Genomic DNA, 18,047 nt, shown 5'->3' with positions numbered 1-18,047 from the left:
ATTCAAAAATTAATTAACGTTGATGTGAAATATTTTAGTAGAATGAAGTATGTTTTAGGTTTAACTACTATTAATTTCAATGTTCCAATCCCCATTTTGGTTAAATTCACTTTAAGGTATTTAAAAATATCTACTTTTTCAAAGGTATCAGAGTATCAGCCTTAAAATTATTACTTTAATAAATTCTGTAATACTTACATAATAATATGCAAATAGAGTAAGTGATTACACCTAAATACAAATAATTCCAAAATATTGGTATTTTACATTCAAAAGAAAATATAATTTAATGAATATACAGTACAATATCAAATTTATTTATTTATTTTGATAAAAAAAGATGTATTTAATAAAATTGAAAGTATAATATAATGTTGGTACATAATAAGTATAATAAATAATATCATATAATATAATATAAAATGAAAATATTTAGATGATTTATCTAGTCATATGTAAACACAAAAATATTATAACAATGAAATTAATATATTGTTAAAAATAAAATAATAATTTCTATGAATGTGTAATCAGTTATAATAACAAATTCATTCAATTTACACATTTAATTATTTCATTAAAAATAAATCACTGTAAACAAAAACATGTAGAATAACAGAGATCAATAATTTTCAACTACTACAAAAAACATTAAGAACTTTTTTAATTTTTGGTTTCATGTTTGGGAAAATAATAATATATTATACTAATTTATATAAAGCAAATATACACTATTAAAAATGTAAGAATAATACGTACATTACATTAAATAAATTACAACATGTTAATAATTCATAATAGTGCTAGAGGTTTAATAATAATGATGATGTTGCTAGCTGATTCATAGTTTGTTTTATTTAAATGGACCTCGTGTATATTTTTTAAGCTATATCAACATCAGTAGTTATTATATGTAACCTCTTGGCTCATTTTCGCCAAAAAAAACAGAGTTATGTTATTTGGACCACTTTACAACCCAAGGTTATATATGAATCGAGTTATCTGACCATGTCCAAATAACTAAGGTGATTTGTAATTTATTTACAATATAAAAATTTAATCTATTTCATATTTAATACTTATAAGGTTAAGTTATTATTTCAATCAAATTTATAGGTCAGTATCATACCAAGCAGCTACTTGATTGTTGTCTTGAGGTGGTTCAGGTAAATCTCCTAGACGACCAAAATCAATATCATTAGCTGTTACTACGTCCATCGGACTACAGTTGGATTCTTGTTGAGAACATATTTCTAAACCTTGCATAGCGTCTATTGGTAACGTGTCATACCCTTAAAAAATACAAAATAAATTGTTTATTGTTTACATGCATTACATAGTTAAGTTAATATATTAGGATAGTAGATTAGTAGGATCATTATGATTAAAGCCAGTTTATTAAAAAATAAAAGATTATATTTAAATGTCTTATATAAGAAATATTGAAATGTATAATTTAATTGGGTTAGTTAAAATTATGGTGGGAGTAAGGTTAAAATTACTTTCATAACAATATTGTTTATTAGTTATTTAATCAAAGTTATATATTCAAATTTAAAAATATTATTGTTTTAAAAATTGAAATTATTATATTTTGCTTTATCTTTGGTATTTGTTTCAATAGTATTTAATGAGTAAACATCTATATGGGTCTCTTACCAGATATAACTGTAATAATTTTGTTTAGAAAATGAAAATATGGTACTCAAACAGTCAAGAAACTAAAAAAAAGTTTGTTACTAATATGACCAACAAGATCTTTTACTAATAATAGGACAGCGCCCAGCTGCCTAAAAAGGTTGAAGACCCCAGCTCTATAAGCTACTATGAAGTAACTTACGTATGAACCAGTGGCGGATATCGAGGGCGGGCGTGGCGGGGGAATAATTGATGGACCACCCCCCCTTAGGCTATTTGTCACCAATGTACGTTATTACAATATTGGCTACAACCATTGATTGCAAATATTTAAATATTTATATTGGTTTTATCTGCTAATTGATTTTTTGGTACAATATTTTTTTTAGTAGAAAAAATAGAAATTTTATATTGTAAATATCTCTTTTCAATTTTACTAAATATTTTATTTTTTTATAATTATGTTATACCAACAATTAATGTCTTTTTTTATATTTTAAAGAAATATTTATATTGAAAAAAAGTGTTGTTATTTATATTTTTGTACAGATTATAGTTAAATATTTCCTAATAAAATAATAGGGGGGGGGGGTTGAACATCATTATCTCTGTGGATTTGAAATTTCACCCCCTCCCCCCAGAACAAGGATATATCCGCCACTGACATGAACTTAATTTTGGCTCGCAAAAATTAAACACTCTTTTGTTTATATTTTATATTTATAATCAGGCCCGGATTAAGGCGTAAGCAGTGTAGGCTTCAGCTTACACAACCACGGATTTAGGGGCACGGGCACCGCATACTATCATGATATTTTAAATTTTCATTTAAATATATCGAAAATTTGAAATAGTAATAATCAATCATAGATAATATTGTTATCAATAATTAATTAATAATTTTATTATTAATCAATAATAATAAAAAGAAAAGTATAAGTTAATGGTTCGTTATTTTTTATAATATGATTATTTTATATTTTTATAAATATAAAATATATTTTATTATATTTTAATTTTATGTTTTTACTTGTTTTCACATATTATATATATGTACATATTGTGGCTAATAAACCTACAATAATATTTTATTATTTAATCAAGTATCGAGTAGAGAAATGTGTACAATATTTTTTTTAAATAGCGGCATCAAATTTTTTACAGCCTATGTATAATATAAATGGTTGCCATTTGTTATGGATTATATTGTCTACGATGAGAATTAATAGAAATATGCTATATTTTTCAACTATTATTGATATAGAGTATGAACTGTAACAGAAAAACCAGATAAAAAAAAAAATTGATACTAGTTAAACATTTAAATTTAAAGTATGACAAAAATGATACAAATAATAAATAATTACAAAGAACTTAAAAAATATACTTATATAAGGAAATTAAAAAGAAATGGCTTCTTGTTACACCTGTATTATTTACAAAAAGGTTTAGTTAGCTAAAAGGTTTAATAATAATAATGTTTTATTTTATAACTGATTAGTTGATATACAGTAGGCAATATTCTATCAAATGAACCGTTGTATAAATAGAGAAAAGTGGTCCTGAATTTTCTAGTGAGCAACAGATAGTTTAAAACAAGTGACTGAGCTTCACTACAATGTCCCTTAATCCCCTTATTCTAACTGTTCTCATAATATATTGTTAATATAAAGTAAATTAAACATTCAATATTAATTTTTTTTTAACAAAAATTGATAAATATTAAATATTTTTATGAGGAATTTATTTACATTGTACTTACTGTTAATGTAGAATTGCATGCAAAACAAGCGCAGAATAATAATTAGTATAGTTAAGCAAATTTAATCACTAGATCTAAAATATGTGTGTACCTGACTGTTGATGGTAATTGTTACGTCTCATTGGGCCCATTCCATTATGAACGCTACCAAGTCCATGACTATACAAATCATATGCATCCTGTTTACAAAATAACAAAAAGTCTAACTACTGTACAAAACAATAATAAAATAAATAATATTCCATGCCAACACTGCCTAGGTGTACAAAACACCATGCATTAACTTAGAAAATTATATAATATATACATTTTTGAGATAAAAGCAACGACATTTTAATGTTTTTTCCAAAACATACCTCAACAAGCGATGTATGCCTCTGGCTAATAGAAACATTTTATATTAAATCAGACTTGAAAAAAAGAAGAAGTGTCAATAGTTTTAATTACCTGAAGATCAGGCCCCATTCCAAGATCATTAGGTGGCCATGTATTCTGATCTTCACGGCATAGTGAATTACTCAGCTCTGCTGATAACCGTTTTTTATAATCATTAGGTTTATCTTCAGACATTCGGAATAAAACAGCTGCTGCATATGTTGCTTTAAACAAAATGATAAAAAAAAAAAAAACATAAAATAATCATTTCATACATAAAACTAATTTATACTTACCAACTCCTTCATTTCGGGAATGTAATAGTTCAGTTAGTGGTGCTGTTGCACCTTCTGCTTCAATCATATCTGCCCCATCTTTATCAATAGCTAACTCACACAGAGCACCAGCAGCCACTCGTTGAACGTTTTCAATATCATTAAATAACAATTGAACTAATACTGCTATCAGTCCTTGTTGGGAGCGCATAAGCACTCGATTGTGCGATTCTCTGGCAAGAATATGTAATGCACCGGTAGTGCCTTCAACAATTTCTTCCATGCGCACTCCATCAGCATAAACACCACCTGATTGTGATCTGCCTGATCCTGCTACACTACTAGTTGTAGATGTCTGTACAGTCAAATTGAAAATAGTATATATTATTATAATATTATGTATCAAATTTAAAATTGATAATATATTAATATGCATACAGTAATGTATTACATACTCTTTGAATATCTTGAAACGCTCTCATCAATAAACGTATTAAATGGTGAATTGCACCATGTTCTCTTAATGGCACATGATTACCTTGACACTGAGCTACATTTCGAATTAATCCAATAGCAGCTTTGACAAGTGGCCAACGGGAAGGAGGTTGTAACAACTTTACTATAACTTGAATACCTCCAATGTGGCGTATAGCATTTTGAGCACTATCTGATTCAACATGTCTAGATGTCAAATGTCTCAAAGCACACACCTGAAATATACATATTTTTTTAATTCAAACTATCAATACAGTTTTATTTCAACAATTTCATTTACAGCCGGTTCAGTTATTTCTTCACGATCTCCAGCGTTCATTATTGTCTGTACTAGTGCTTCGACACCACCCACTTGAACCACAGTAACTTTATTACGTTGATTATTACAAGTCAAATTTGATAAAATTCCAGCAGCACAAGTAACTACATTTACATCTGAATGATTTAAAGCAATTACCAATGATTGCAATAACTGTTCTAGCCCATCAACCTTAAAAATAAAATTGAAATTTTATCAAACATATTAATATAATGTAATCTATATTAAATATTAATACATGATAATATGAGTTAATATCGCGCTTATGGTTCTGAAATTTGGTACATAGGTAATCCAGTAGGTGGTAATCCTATACCTGAGGATAATATGCACCTCTTAGCCAATTTGTTATGTTTTTATTTTAAAAAGGGACTCACTAGGGATCTTTTGACTTACAACAAATATATTTTTGTTTGCATATTATAGCTTACAAAAAATAAAATAGTTATGGTAATTGGATATAATTTTAGACATGTATTTTATATTTGGTCAAAAACGTCCAAATGGCTGAGTTAAAAATATGTATAGTTTACATTTAAGATCTGACAGAGTTAAAAGACAGATTTCATTTACTAGTATTATTTAATTTATCATAGGTAACACTATCATGTTCAGTAGAAATAATTAGTAAATAATATAGATATAAAACCAAAACATTAAGCAAATTCAGTCTAGGCCTGATTTTCATATAAATAAGTCCGTCAATAGATTCAGTAAAAAAATGGTAGTTAAAATGATTGGATATAACTTTAATGTTATTTATATATTTGATTAAAGCAACTTAAAACACTGTTAAACATTTTTTTCAGTTCACATTTAAGAAGGTATAAATCTGAAATCCAAGCATTTAATTTTTTTACAAGCAAATGTGTGTGAAGGATCAGCTAGTATGATGTTAATTACATTTTCAACATTATAAATAGATAATAAAATACCTTTGTCCCAGCGTCAGACAAGTTACGCAAGGTCCATAAAGCATTTTGTACCAAGCGTTGACTTCCATGTTGTAAATGCATCGCAAGAGCTTGCATGCCACCAGCTTCCACAATTGCTGGTTTGTTACTTGAACACACAGACAATACTAAAAACAACATTTATATAATTATAAATTACATTTTAAAATGATAAATATTAAATAATATAGTTAAATACCTTTTAAAACTCTAGATGTTGTCCACAAAAGCTTCTCGTAGTCATATGAACGCATAATACGTACAAGTTCAATGGGTCCTTGTGAGGCAAGTATAATTAATTTACTTTCTTGATTACCATATGCTAATATTTGTAAGCAATCAGTTATGATTGTCAAAAATTTGACATTGTTTCGTTGCAAAAGTGCTACCATTTTTTGTAGACCTCCAGCAAGACGAACTGCCATTTTTGAACCCTCTTGGTGTAACAATAAATTATGTAAAGTTGTTATAGCATAATATAATATAGACTCAACAGGAGAACTAAAAACAATATATACATATATATTATTGAATTAGTTAAATGACAAATTAATTACTAATTGGTAATTAATTACCTAAGTAATTTAACCAGTGCCGGTATCCCTCCACTTTTAAATATAGCTAAAAGTCCTTGTCGATGATGTGATAAGTTGTGTAAAGTGCCAACTGCACCTTTAGTCATTTCTAAATCATTACTATTTGACAATGCTTTCACTAATGCAGCGACCATCTACACATAAATCAATCATTATAAGGGTAAACAATAAAATATGAATAAACAGAAGATTCAAAATTAAATTTACTTGAGGACTGTTCATGATTGCATGGCGTGATGCTTCTTTTTTTGATAATTGGTGAACCATCATGGCAGCTTGTGATACAACAACTTGGTCTTCATCATTCAATAATTTTATGAGTTCTGGGATAGCTCTTGTTGCTAAATCAGCATCATCCTTAAACATAAAAATATAAATTTAATAAAATATCGCTGATAGTTTACAATTTTATGTGATAAAAAAGTTGTTTAACTTAATATTTACCTGATAATTAATCAAATTAACTACGGCATGTTTAAGCATTTGACTTGGCTCAGCTAACCGTTGGACAGCTGTCAACTGTCCTTGATTGAATTGCGTAGAAGGAATTTCAATTCCTTCTTCAAGTGTTTCTGGAAACATTGCAGCTCGTACTCTTTGGGTACGTGACTGACTCAATTGTTGATTCATTTCTGAAATTACATTTTAAATTAGTTATAAGTATATGTTTAATTATAATCATAAAATTTACCATCAACTTGATCTTGAGTAAATCCATGTGAAAATCCTTGATTTAGTTCATAGATCAATTGGTCACGTTCTAAATCATCTTCTTTATCAGTGATAGAATGTGCTTGGGTGGTTCCACCAGAGTGGATACCAGACTCTGGTAAGTACTGTCCACCTTGTTGCCACATCATGGCTGTATCCTTTGAATAACCTGTGTTACTCGGCACTTAACAATATTTAAAATATGAAATTAAATTATGATTTTATGGCTTATAATAGACTAAATTATAATAGATGAATGTTTGGCAACTATACTTACACACTCGTGATTGATACATTCTGTTAGAGCTACAAAAATAAATAAAATAGATTACTGATTAATATACTACAAAGGTTTGTCTAAGTCTAAATAACATAATTTTTTGATGATATAATTCCAAAATGGTAATATGGTATTCCTAAAGATTGAATGACTCATAGTATGTGTTTAGTCATGCATTGTTTACCAAGTATTTTATATGATTTGTACATTGTACAGTACGTCAGTTTGACAAACCTGTATGATTCAACCAGACATGAACAAAGATTTATTTTGTAAAAAAATATTATAGACATATAACAATAATTCTACAAGACTTAAGTACTTAGATTCCTCTTGAAGGGTACGAGACACAATATGCACGGGACAGGTAGCAAGTAATATAGTCAGATTAATCGAAAATGGATAAGATTAATATTATATCAAATGTGACGACTACGTCTCATCGAGAAAACTTACTTTTGAACAATATCCAAAACGGCAGCTACAATCCAGCGGAATAGAGAAGACGATCAGCAGAAAAAAAAATGAAACAAGTAACACGTTAACATTACAATATCACGAAGGCCTGTAATAATATTAATGCTATGGATCGCGTAATACCGTTCGCCACTATCAATACTTTTTACAATTCTCTCACTCAGATCACAATTCACTACTGAGTCACTGACTGTGGGAGAATAAATATGGCCGAGTAGGCGTACAATCACAACAATAATAATAGGAAAGAAACAGAAAAAAAAAAGACAAGAACGGATTACGGAATGCGCGAGAGCGGTGGGGGCAGTGAATGCGAGCACTGCACTCCGAACAGGATATTATGCTTACATTGGCACTATAGTCTACAGCAGACGAGTCGGTGGTGGCAGCGTATTACTATTTAGTAGTATTTACTACGAAAATACTACGCCACTAGTGAGTAGGTGGTGGTCGGGTCGATACGAATATTTTCCTCGTCGGCACGGATTCTGCCAGTGTGACCACCGCTGCAATATTATCGAGCGTAAGAAGCGGGAGTGGTTGAAAGTAGAATAATAATAATTATTATGTATGTTATATGTGTAAACTTACCTTGTATAATATTGTAACACAATATTATGTTGTTCTTGGTGACTTGCGTAGTTTTATAGTTGTGTGTGTCGGTGACTGTGTTTCCCACCATTATCCACTGGTGTGTACCATATTAAAGTGTTTACTGGGACCTGCGCTTCGTATTACGCGGTCCAGACGTGGAGTATGCACTCGCCTACATGACGTATATATATATTGTATATAGGTAGAAACAAGTGTACTACCGTCAGGCTGCCACGGCCCACGGCGGATCCTTCTTAGTTCTTACACAGTTACACCCCCGGTGCATAGTTATAGTGCTCACTGCTCTGTAGTCTGTATACACTACACACTCGGTACAGGACAATCGGGAATACCTCCCCATCGCCATTTTGTAGCGCTTCAACTCCGATCTCCGTATGTTTGTGGTGCGTCCGAATTTCGGTAGTTGTTCATTCAAAGCTATAGACGATCGAAGCTTTTCTATTTGACAACAGACGCAAGAGAAACATTAATTATATGTAAAAAAAAAAAAGAACACCACGATAACAACGATCTCTTCAGTGTCTTATTCGGTCGATTGCAACGTCCAAAAAACTTTGCGCGTCAGCGTGTAAGTCTCAATCAATTTATTGTGTTGTGGCTACTGGCTTGTGAGTACCTATACGGTCGTAATACCTGCCGGCAACCATGAGCTACCAACCTAGAGGAAGTACGTATTTTTCATGATGACTACTTTTCAGTTATTGTTTTTATCTTTCATTATTCATTTATTCTTATCTAAGTACAATATACATTACATTATTTATGTTCACACATAATAGTGTCCGGAAACATGGTGAACCCAATCAACGAGACCATGGACATCAAAGATCCATCGCTAGTATGGCAGCAAAGCGGCCAGTATTTACCAGATTCGGGCATACAATCTGGAGGTAGTACCCAGACACATTCTATAACTACTAAAGAAGATGATATGGAGAGGGACCGACTTTTGTTTGATCTTGATCAAGGGTTCCCGCAATCTTTTCCACATGACCAAGTTGAAGGTATTATAATGAAATTATTGTTCACATGTAGCATAGATATTTTATAGTTATAATGTTTTTAGGAATGAACCAACATTTAGGCCAAACGTGTGGTGAAAATTTAGAAGATGAAGTAGAAATGCCCACTCAATTCAATGTCAACAGTGCTGCAAATGTTCAAAATATGACTGGACCAAGCCAAATGTTGAAATATGCTGTTGTCAATTTGATCAACTACCAAGATAATGCTGAACTTGCCACCTGGGCTATTCCAGAACTAATCAAATTGTTGAATGATGAAGATCAAGTAGTTGTATCCCAAGCAGCCGTCATGGTTTATCAGCTGTCTAATAGAGAAGCTGCTTTGCATGCTATTATAAATAGCCCACAGGTATAAATCTATTTAAAAAAAATAATTTCAAAATAATTTGTTTGAAATTCATTGAACTTACATAAAATTAAATCTTATAGATGATTGGTACATTAGTTAAATCTATTTCAAACAGCAACGATTTGGAAACCACAATTGGTGCAGTTGGAACATTACGAAATTTGTCTAATCACCGTCAAGGTTTATTAGCAATTTTCAAGAGTGGAGGAATACCAGCTTTGGTTAAATTAATGAGGTGATTTAACATTGTTTTATTTAAATCTTAGCCATTAATTATATACAATATGTATGACATGTTCATGATTTTATTTATTTTAAATTAATATTTATAGTTCTCCAGTTGTATCTATTTTACGAGATGCTGTGATAACTATTCATAATTTATTATTGCATCAAGATGGTTCTAAAATGGCTGTTCGTGTAGCTGGTGGCTTACAAAAAATGATATCTTTGTTGACATTCAAGTCGAATAGCCATTCGATTACTGTTAAGTTTTTAACCATCATCACTGATTGTCTACATATTTTGGCTTGTGGAAATCAAGAAAGCAAATTAATAATACTAGCTGCTCAAGGGCATGTTGAACTTGTGCGCATTATGCGTTCATATAATTATGAGAAATTATTATGGCTCACTTGTCGTGTTCTTAAAGGTATAAAATAGTTATTATACTTTATAATTATCTAAATTATTGTATACATCTTATTAACGATTTATATATTTTTAGTTCTTTCTGTATGTTCACGAAACAAGCCAGCTATTGTGGAAGCTGGTGGAATGCAAGCTTTAGCAATGCATCTTCAACATGACAGTCAACAATTAGTATATAATGTTCTATGGACTTTGAGAAACTTATCAGACGCAGGAACAAAGGTAATTTAAACAATATTAATTAATTTTGTAAATATCAATATAAATTTATAATTCAAAATTTGAATATCATAATATAATGAATATTTAATTTTCTAATCCTTTTTATGTATTCAAAACTACTGTCCTTTAACTGACAACTTTCTTTCATACATTAATTATTGTTTTATTTTAATGATCTCTATTACACATCTCTAAAAAGTTTTTTTTTCGATACATTTTGTGTCCATTAAAATAATTTTCTTTAATTCAATAAATAATACATTTTAGGTATATTAGATTAAGGATGTATATAATAATTTTTCAATGTTTATGTAAATAAAAATAATTATTTTTATAGTCATGAGTTATATTTAGTTAAAAATATTTTAGGTTGATGGATTAGAACAACTTTTGCAATCGCTAGTCGCAGCATTGGGTCACACAAATATAAATATTGTAACTTGTGCTGCTGGAATATTATCGAATTTGACATGTAATAACCAGAGGAATAAGTTAACGGTATGCCAGTTTGGAGGTGTGGAAGCTCTTGTACGTGCAATCATGAATGCTGGAGACAATGAAGAGATAACTAAACCTGCTGTAACATTTCATTTACATAGTTTTATGACTTGAATTATTTATAAATTATTTTTTTTTTTTTTAGGTTTGTGCTTTAAGACATATAACATCAGGACATGCTGAAGTTGAAAACGCTCAAAATGCAGTTTGTCGATCAGGTGGTGCTCAAGTGGTAGCCAAGCTATTGCAACCATCATCTCATTGGCCTCTTATTAAAGCTGTAATTGGTCTGATAAAAAATATAGCACAATGCAAAGCAACGCATGGACTACTTCGCGAACATAATGCCATACATAATTTAGTAGGACTTTCAATGCGTGCTTTTCAAGATCTTCAAAATGTAATTATTTTTATATTAATATATTACAAATGATTTATAATATAATATTTATAACCTATATCTATTACAGCATTCAAATACTAGTGTAAAACCAGAAGGAGTTCGTATGGAAGAGGTTATTGAATGTGTTATTGGAACTTTACATATTTTAGCTAAAGAATCACAAAGCCGATCGATAATGCGCTCTCAGCAAGGATTTATGGCTATATTAATACAGTTATTATTTAACAACTTTGAAAATATACAACGTATAGCAGCTGACACATTAAACGAATTAGCTGTGGATAAAGAAGGTGCAGATATGATAGAAGCTGAAGGAGGAACTGCCTCACTTAGTGAATTATTGCATTGTGGAAATGAAGCTCTTGGTTAGTATTTATATTATTATTATTTTAAATAATATACAAAATTGATAAAATAATTTTTGAATTTTTGTAGCTACATGTGCAGCTGCTATTCTATCTAGGGTTTCTGAACATAAATTACAAAAATGTTTGTCAATGGAACTCGGCAACTCTTTATTTAGTGAAGATCAAAATTTATGGCCTTCTGGCGATCTTGGTATAGCACCAGATCTTCAGGTATATAATATAAAGTTTAAATTTTTATTAGGTAGTGTGCAAATATTTGATTTAAAAATAAAAGCGTGAGATATCCATCTACATAACATTTATCTATGAACATTCTGTTTTGGTAAGTCCTGTAATTAAATTAGATTGTGTGTTCCAAATTGATCCATAAGTTAGTTGTATAACATAACAATTTAATTCCTGCACATAGTTCAATAATTATACTTTTTTCAATACATACATGTTTAGCTTCACACCATAATTTGTATTTCTATTACAGTATTATTAGTGCCCAGGTATGATTGTATGAAGTTGTTTTTATTTTTTTTAGTTAGGCATTATATATATTAGAAAATTTGCACACTTGTACATTGTTTGAGCTTTTGTGTGTTTTTCAACCAACAGGATATGATAGGTGCGAACGAGTATGATATGTATGGTCAAGGATTGAGCACTGTCTACAGTGGTGTAGGGTCACCCAAACACAGTGCTTCAGGTACACTTTATATAAAAAAAATCACTGCTTGAATGTATTTTCATTTTAGATATTAGATAACGTAATATTGCTTAACCTCATTTTTTTTCTATTTCGTCGCATTGCTTGAGGATTTGGTAAGTTATAGTACTAACAAATACCAACTAAAAAGACTAACTTTTTTTTTATTGTATATTTTGTGAGTATTAAAACACAATAATTAGGGATGGATTAAACTTTAGTGTTCAAAAACGCAAACTTTTAAATGATTAAATCAATAAAATTTAAAGTATTTAGTTATGTCATACAAAAATAGGCATTAACATTAGCCACCCGATAGTGTCGTTTTTATTATTCTATGGCAATGTTTATTGACAAAAAAAAAATTTATCTTTTGTCATTCTTGAAATACTTCAAACTTTTTGATTATGTTTTATCTATTGTATGTGAATTATAATATATAATATATAAGTTGTATATTATATTTAAACTGTAAAACCTTGAGCTCAACATATTCCGAACAATTTACAATGCTTAAATTTATTTTAAACTTTGATATTAAATATGAATCAAAATTTTATTGAGTCCTTACTTTTTCATAATTTTCTTTCAAACTGATAAGCAAGGTTCTGAATTGTACTTTTAGCACTTTAATAATATGCGCTAAAAATAGGAAATAGAATGTAATTTATTTAAACTTCAATATCTCTAAAAATTCAAATTTTAATTATAGAAATAATTAACTAAATGATTAAAAATTTAACAAAATATGCTTGATTCCATCATATATGAGAATAAACTTAAAGTTAAAATTAAAAATAAGTAATATGGTACTAAAATTCATAAATATGCAAGATTTTGCAAAATATAGTAATATATATTACATCAAGAAAATGTGTTTTCAAATTTACATCTTACTTCTCATGGATGTTCTCAGACAAATCAAAAAGAGCATTTACTAAAACTCCTGAGCACCTGTTAGAAATACTAGAAGTTATTTCTTTTTGTTGGACATTCTCAGTATTTATTTTTGAGTCTGAATAGGATCTATAATTATTTTTATTACTGTTTAATATAATTTCAGCCAATTAAAGTTTTATTTAGGAAAGTAATAATTAGGTTAGTTACTAACATTCTTTTAATACCAACTGTGCCTTCAGTTTACTGAGTAATAATCTATATTCTATTAAATTCTTAAGCTTTAATATTTCTTCATCCATCTAAACAATAATTTAGTTTTTGTATAAATCATAAATTATTAAGTACATAATATGACTAAAATATTCAAAAATTATTTTTATGAACACTAACGTCTTAATAAGAGTTTACTAACAGTTAAAATTATTATATTTTATTTTGGATGATTATAACACCTTATATTGATGTAATATTTAACATGTTTTCCAGGGTATGACACGCTACCCTTAGATTCGATGGAAGGATTAGAAATTTGTCCTCAACAAGATTCCAGTTATGGCTCAATGGATGTCGATTTTGTCATTCAAAATGACATGACTTCTTTGCCACTCTAATGATGAGATGAATGATGGCATGAATTTGAAATTTATTTTCAAAGTGTATACGTTTATTTTAAATTATTTGGATTACAGATTTATATTATAAATTTAGTTTTTATATATGCCATAAATTAAGTATAAATATCATTTAATATGGAAATTTACTTACAGATGGATATAATTAAATATTTTAAGTTTAAATCAATCATTGACTGTTTAATATTTAATCGCTGAATCCCAGCAATAGTAAGACAGCAAAATAAGTAAACTGAACTTCTTAAATTAGTGTTTTATTTATCATTGAGACTTATATGAAATATTTTTTTTTATTATGTGTACTGTGTAGTATGTAATTTTACATTATTATTAAATTTGAATGTTTAATGCTTCAATGTTTTTTTTGTTTTATGTATAGACAAATTATGTCCCTAACTGATACTATGAGTTTTGCAAAATATTATCTTTGTTCAAATTTGGTTATAATAATTGTGAGTTAAGAGTATGGGTTTCTAAGAATAAGAACAACAATTTTCTTGTTTATATTATATACAAACGATATAATATGATTCCAAAAGCAAATGAGAATTATTAAAATGCTTACCAATTACAATGATATCCCTTAAGAGTTAATAAATGTCTTGTTTAAGAATGACCTAAGGCAGCGACTGATGTTTGACTGACCACAACCCTTGAATAAATCTGATTTCGTTAATTTTGTTTTTTTTACACTGTTTTCTTTCCAAAATACCAGCTAGATGCTAGATGGTTGTTGGAAAACATACGAGATTTTGAGAGCATAGCACTTGAGCAACATTTATTCCTAGTAACTTGCATTGAAGCATAGTTTTATAATATAAATACTTTTATACATATTTTAATTAGACTTTATATCGATCTAACTAGACTTCAATACTTTGTGCATTATTAGATAAAATTAGGAACAAATCTGTTGCAGGATGTTCTTTTCAGGTACATAAAATGAGTAAATTGAGACACAAGGATATATTATGAGTCATGAAACCAAGTAACACCTTTTTTATATATATATTATATATGTATAATTCAAATAATTAAAAACTATATAAACATTATATCACAGAAAAAAATAATTAGTATATTAGATTTTTGGTTACACACAATTTCATAAATATATAAGCTATACTAAACAAAATAATATTATTCTAACACAGGGTCATAAGTGTTAGTCAACTCAGTTGTTAACTGATATAACTCATCAAAAAATACATCATTTTGTAGTAATTTTTTATAATAAGTTTCTAATGTGAAAAATGATTGATATAGCTCCTTATTCCCGTGTAATTTAACTTTGCATAATTTTTGCATTGCTAACAAAGATTTTCCAGCAGCTTCAACCATTTCATGGTTTTCTTCTTCAAGTGGTATTTGGTGAGAGAGTACAATTAACTCATTTCCCAAAATGTTGCACCTTTTCAAAAGATTAAAGAGTGAAAATTCAATAAAATCTAACATGAATAAAATTTTAAACATACCATCCATTTTTTACAAGTATATCTTTCAAGTGCAAACCTTCATACTGACGAACTCTTTCGGCTGCCTCTGTGCTTAACTTCTTATTAGTTTCTTCTTTAAATGTTAGTATAGCATCTTCAATTTCTATAGTTAAGTCTTCTAAAAGTTGAGTAACTTTTAACTAGTATGTTAAAATAAAATAAAATTATTAGTATTATCAATAAAAGATAAAATAAAATAATGGTTACCTTAAGTTTAGTATTGAATTCGGTTGTAGGCCTTTTAAATATAGACATAAAAGTTTGAATACCATTATTATCTATTATTTGTTTTTGCGCTAAGGGAAATCGTCTAGTAATTGATGATAAAGCAAAGATACAATTTTTTTGAACCTGGGTAAAAATATATTAAGAATTACAATTAATCAAATTCAACGATATAAATATTATTTAAACAGTTAGATATGATATGTACTAACAGAAAAGGAATATTCATCATCAATATACTTTAATAAAAGTGGTATAACATTATTTTTAAGAGAGGCAATTTGAACTTTTTGATTATTAGAAGCAGCAGAACCAAGAAGCAGTGCTCCCTGTGCTTTCATAAAACTTGAATTACTATTAAGACAAGGAATTATAATTAATTGTATCCTGCAAAACAACAATTATATTGAATTAATAGGTTAACTAATAATTTAATTAAAAAAGTTAAATAATAGTCAATCAACATAATATAACACAAGTTAACATAGTGTTTTAGCTATAACTGATAAGGTTTAACAAAATTCATCAAGCATTAAAACAAGGTAACAAAATTCACATACCCTTTATTTTTTACAAAAACTTCTGCTGTGTCAACTTGATGTAAGAGATATTCAAGATCAATTAAAATATTCTGAAGATTTTTATCACTTTCATCATACAATTTTAGTTGTTCCTGAAATTTTTTAGAAAGTTCATCCATGACATCCATATCACTTTTGATAGTCATGTTTAAATCTTTAAGATCTTCTTTAAGTTTTTCATATGATCTAAATTTGTGTGAATTATCTGATGGATTCTTTATATCTTTCTGTAAATACATTTGGGAACATTTTAATTTGTAACAAGTAAAATATGATTTATTTTTAGTACAATAGTACATTAGTACACAAATTGCATACAATGTTATTTAGATTATTAGAGTCTGAAATGGCCAAACTATTTGTATTGTTCTTTTTATTGTCCTCCATTAATTTAGCTTTTTTCACACCGGTCTGAAGATCAATTTGTACATGAAGTCCAGGAGGAATAGGTTGATCTATAGAAAAATATAAATATTGTTACTAATTTACATATTTTGGATGAACTTAATAATTAAGCGAAATGTTGACTGGTAAAATAATTATATTAACCTATGATTATCAGTAATAGATGGATCAAGAGCTCAAATTAAAAACAATGATAATGTACCTGAAATAATATTTAACTATGGTTTCCTTAATTCAGGAGCAAAGAAAAATAAATGTATATGAGATAATATAATTCAAATAGCCAAAATAGAATGGTTTTTAATGTTAAAATTCATTTTGATATGAATATAAAATGCAGAATATATTTGTTAGGGTATTGAGAATGATAAAAAGAGAAATTCTAATCTAACCCTTTATTTACCAATTATATTTAAGGAATATTAAAATATTGAATTAGAACAAATTTATAGTTCACCTATAGTTACTTAATATTACAAAATTGAATTGTATACCTTCATTGATTATTTGCCATTCGTTTGTAGGTACAAATTCTTTAGGCTCATTGAAAGTCGTAACATTTTTTGGAAATTCTGTCACTGTATCAACAACCATTTCTTCGGGTTGGGGTAATACTCGGTCCCAGTGAAAAAACACTATGTCCAGATACCAAAAGGCACACAGCGATGCAGCTACAAGAATCACCAAAAATAATTTGACTATAGACATTTGAAACATTTTTTTCGCGTTTATTGTACGTAAGCTGGACGTTCTGTAGATGAGTAATTGAAAATCTGAGTCTGTAAAGAGTCGACGTGTTACGCAAGGTTTGATATAATGGGTTCAACTAAAATAAAATAGGCTGCCTGTGCAAATATTGAAACAAAACAGCCAAAATATCGCCCGGATAAACATCTGTAGGAATGATGACGGCGTTGTCATAAAAAAAATTAAAACATGGTAAATAATTGGATGTTGTGGTATTCAACTGTTAAAGTTATGAACTGTTAAAATGTTGTTGTTCCTGGTTGGCTGGTTAATGGTTATTATTATTTATTTTGTTTTAAAGTTTCTCAGTCGCTCATAAAATTAAAAAGCAAAATCCGAACTCTATACAGATAAC

At 28.6% G+C, this 18,047-nt stretch overlaps 3 protein-coding genes across 7 annotated transcripts; 1 reads left to right on the top strand and 2 right to left on the bottom strand.

The window, feature by feature from the left end:
• Positions 1-296: 296 nt before the first annotated feature.
• Positions 297-8,308, bottom strand: arm (armadillo). Of its 3 annotated transcripts, none has more exons than XM_015516198.2 (14): positions 7,861-8,305; positions 7,402-7,430; positions 7,105-7,308; positions 6,858-7,045; positions 6,621-6,770; positions 6,393-6,547; positions 6,017-6,318; positions 5,800-5,945; positions 4,826-5,035; positions 4,506-4,760; positions 4,072-4,405; positions 3,848-3,999; positions 3,492-3,579; positions 297-1,292 (listed from the first exon to the last, which is right to left on the bottom strand). In XM_015516198.2, exons 2-14 carry the CDS (start codon positions 7,418-7,420, stop codon positions 1,111-1,113), a joined length of 2,385 nt encoding a protein of 794 aa, XP_015371684.2. In that variant the 5' UTR covers positions 7,421-7,430; positions 7,861-8,305; the 3' UTR covers positions 297-1,110. The 3 variants fall into 3 exon arrangements, with proteins under 3 accessions (XP_015371684.2, XP_015371687.2, XP_015371686.2); XM_015516200.2 differs by lacking the exon at positions 3,492-3,579 and adding an exon at positions 3,757-3,781 and having other exon boundaries at positions 1,151-1,292; positions 7,861-8,308; XM_015516201.2 differs by lacking the exon at positions 3,492-3,579 and having other exon boundaries at positions 7,861-8,307.
• Positions 8,309-8,539: 231 nt separating this feature from the next.
• LOC107167239 (armadillo segment polarity protein-like) lies at positions 8,540-14,594 on the top strand. Of its 2 annotated transcripts, XM_015516202.2 has the most exons (12): positions 8,544-9,163; positions 9,276-9,500; positions 9,563-9,870; positions 9,951-10,105; positions 10,203-10,522; positions 10,598-10,743; positions 11,113-11,322; positions 11,387-11,641; positions 11,712-12,009; positions 12,080-12,222; positions 12,616-12,706; positions 14,093-14,594. In XM_015516202.2, exons 1-12 carry the CDS (start codon positions 9,142-9,144, stop codon positions 14,215-14,217), a joined length of 2,298 nt encoding a protein of 765 aa, XP_015371688.1. In that variant the 5' UTR covers positions 8,544-9,141; the 3' UTR covers positions 14,218-14,594. The 2 variants fall into 2 exon arrangements, with proteins under 2 accessions (XP_015371689.1, XP_015371688.1); XM_015516203.2 differs by lacking the exon at positions 12,616-12,706 and having other exon boundaries at positions 8,540-9,163.
• A 633-nt stretch (positions 14,595-15,227) lies between these two features.
• Positions 15,228-18,023, bottom strand: Sil1 (Sil1 nucleotide exchange factor). 2 transcript variants are annotated; one of them, XM_015516189.2, is made up of 8 exons: positions 17,791-18,023; positions 17,440-17,724; positions 16,859-16,995; positions 16,520-16,767; positions 16,172-16,346; positions 15,942-16,085; positions 15,714-15,874; positions 15,228-15,649 (listed from the first exon to the last, which is right to left on the bottom strand). In XM_015516189.2, exons 1-8 carry the CDS (start codon positions 17,864-17,866, stop codon positions 15,379-15,381), a joined length of 1,497 nt encoding a protein of 498 aa, XP_015371675.2. In that variant the 5' UTR covers positions 17,867-18,023; the 3' UTR covers positions 15,228-15,378. The 2 variants fall into 2 exon arrangements, with proteins under 2 accessions (XP_015371675.2, XP_015371676.2); XM_015516190.2 differs by having other exon boundaries at positions 17,440-18,023.
• Positions 18,024-18,047: the final 24 nt, after the last annotated feature.

This window comes from Diuraphis noxia, unplaced genomic scaffold (assembly GCF_037042655.1).
Source record: "Diuraphis noxia isolate RWA-SAM2 unplaced genomic scaffold, SU_Dnox_SAM2 contig0004, whole genome shotgun sequence".
Classification (NCBI taxonomy): Eukaryota; Metazoa; Arthropoda; class Insecta; order Hemiptera; family Aphididae; genus Diuraphis; species Diuraphis noxia.
The sequence above is the reverse complement of the archived record's forward strand: the minus strand, read 5'-3'. Positions and strand labels throughout refer to the sequence as shown.

Bases quoted from the DNA above. Each gene is read 5' to 3' on its own strand.
- arm (XM_015516198.2), bottom strand. The intron at 7,046-7,104 runs GTAAATTTTATG...ATGTAATTTCAG, and splicing joins TACTCAAGATCAAGTTGATG to AAATGAATCAACAATTGAGT. The intron at 6,771-6,857 runs GTAAATATTAAG...TTTATGTTTAAG, and splicing joins TTAATTTGATTAATTATCAG to GATGATGCTGATTTAGCAAC.
- LOC107167239 (XM_015516202.2), top strand. From the start codon at position 9,142: ATGAGCTACCAACCTAGAGGAA. The intron at 11,642-11,711 runs GTAATTATTTTT...TATCTATTACAG, and splicing joins CTTTTCAAGATCTTCAAAAT to CATTCAAATACTAGTGTAAA. The intron at 12,010-12,079 runs GTTAGTATTTAT...GAATTTTTGTAG, and splicing joins TTGTGGAAATGAAGCTCTTG to CTACATGTGCAGCTGCTATT.
- Sil1 (XM_015516189.2), bottom strand. From the start codon at position 17,866: ATGACAACGCCGTCATCATTCCTACAGATGTTTATCCGGGCGATATTT. The intron at 16,996-17,439 runs GTATACAATTCA...ATTTTTCTATAG, and splicing joins ATGGCAAATAATCAATGAAG to ATCAACCTATTCCTCCTGGA. The intron at 15,875-15,941 runs GTAACCATTATT...TTAACATACTAG, and splicing joins AATTCAATACTAAACTTAAG to TTAAAAGTTACTCAACTTTT.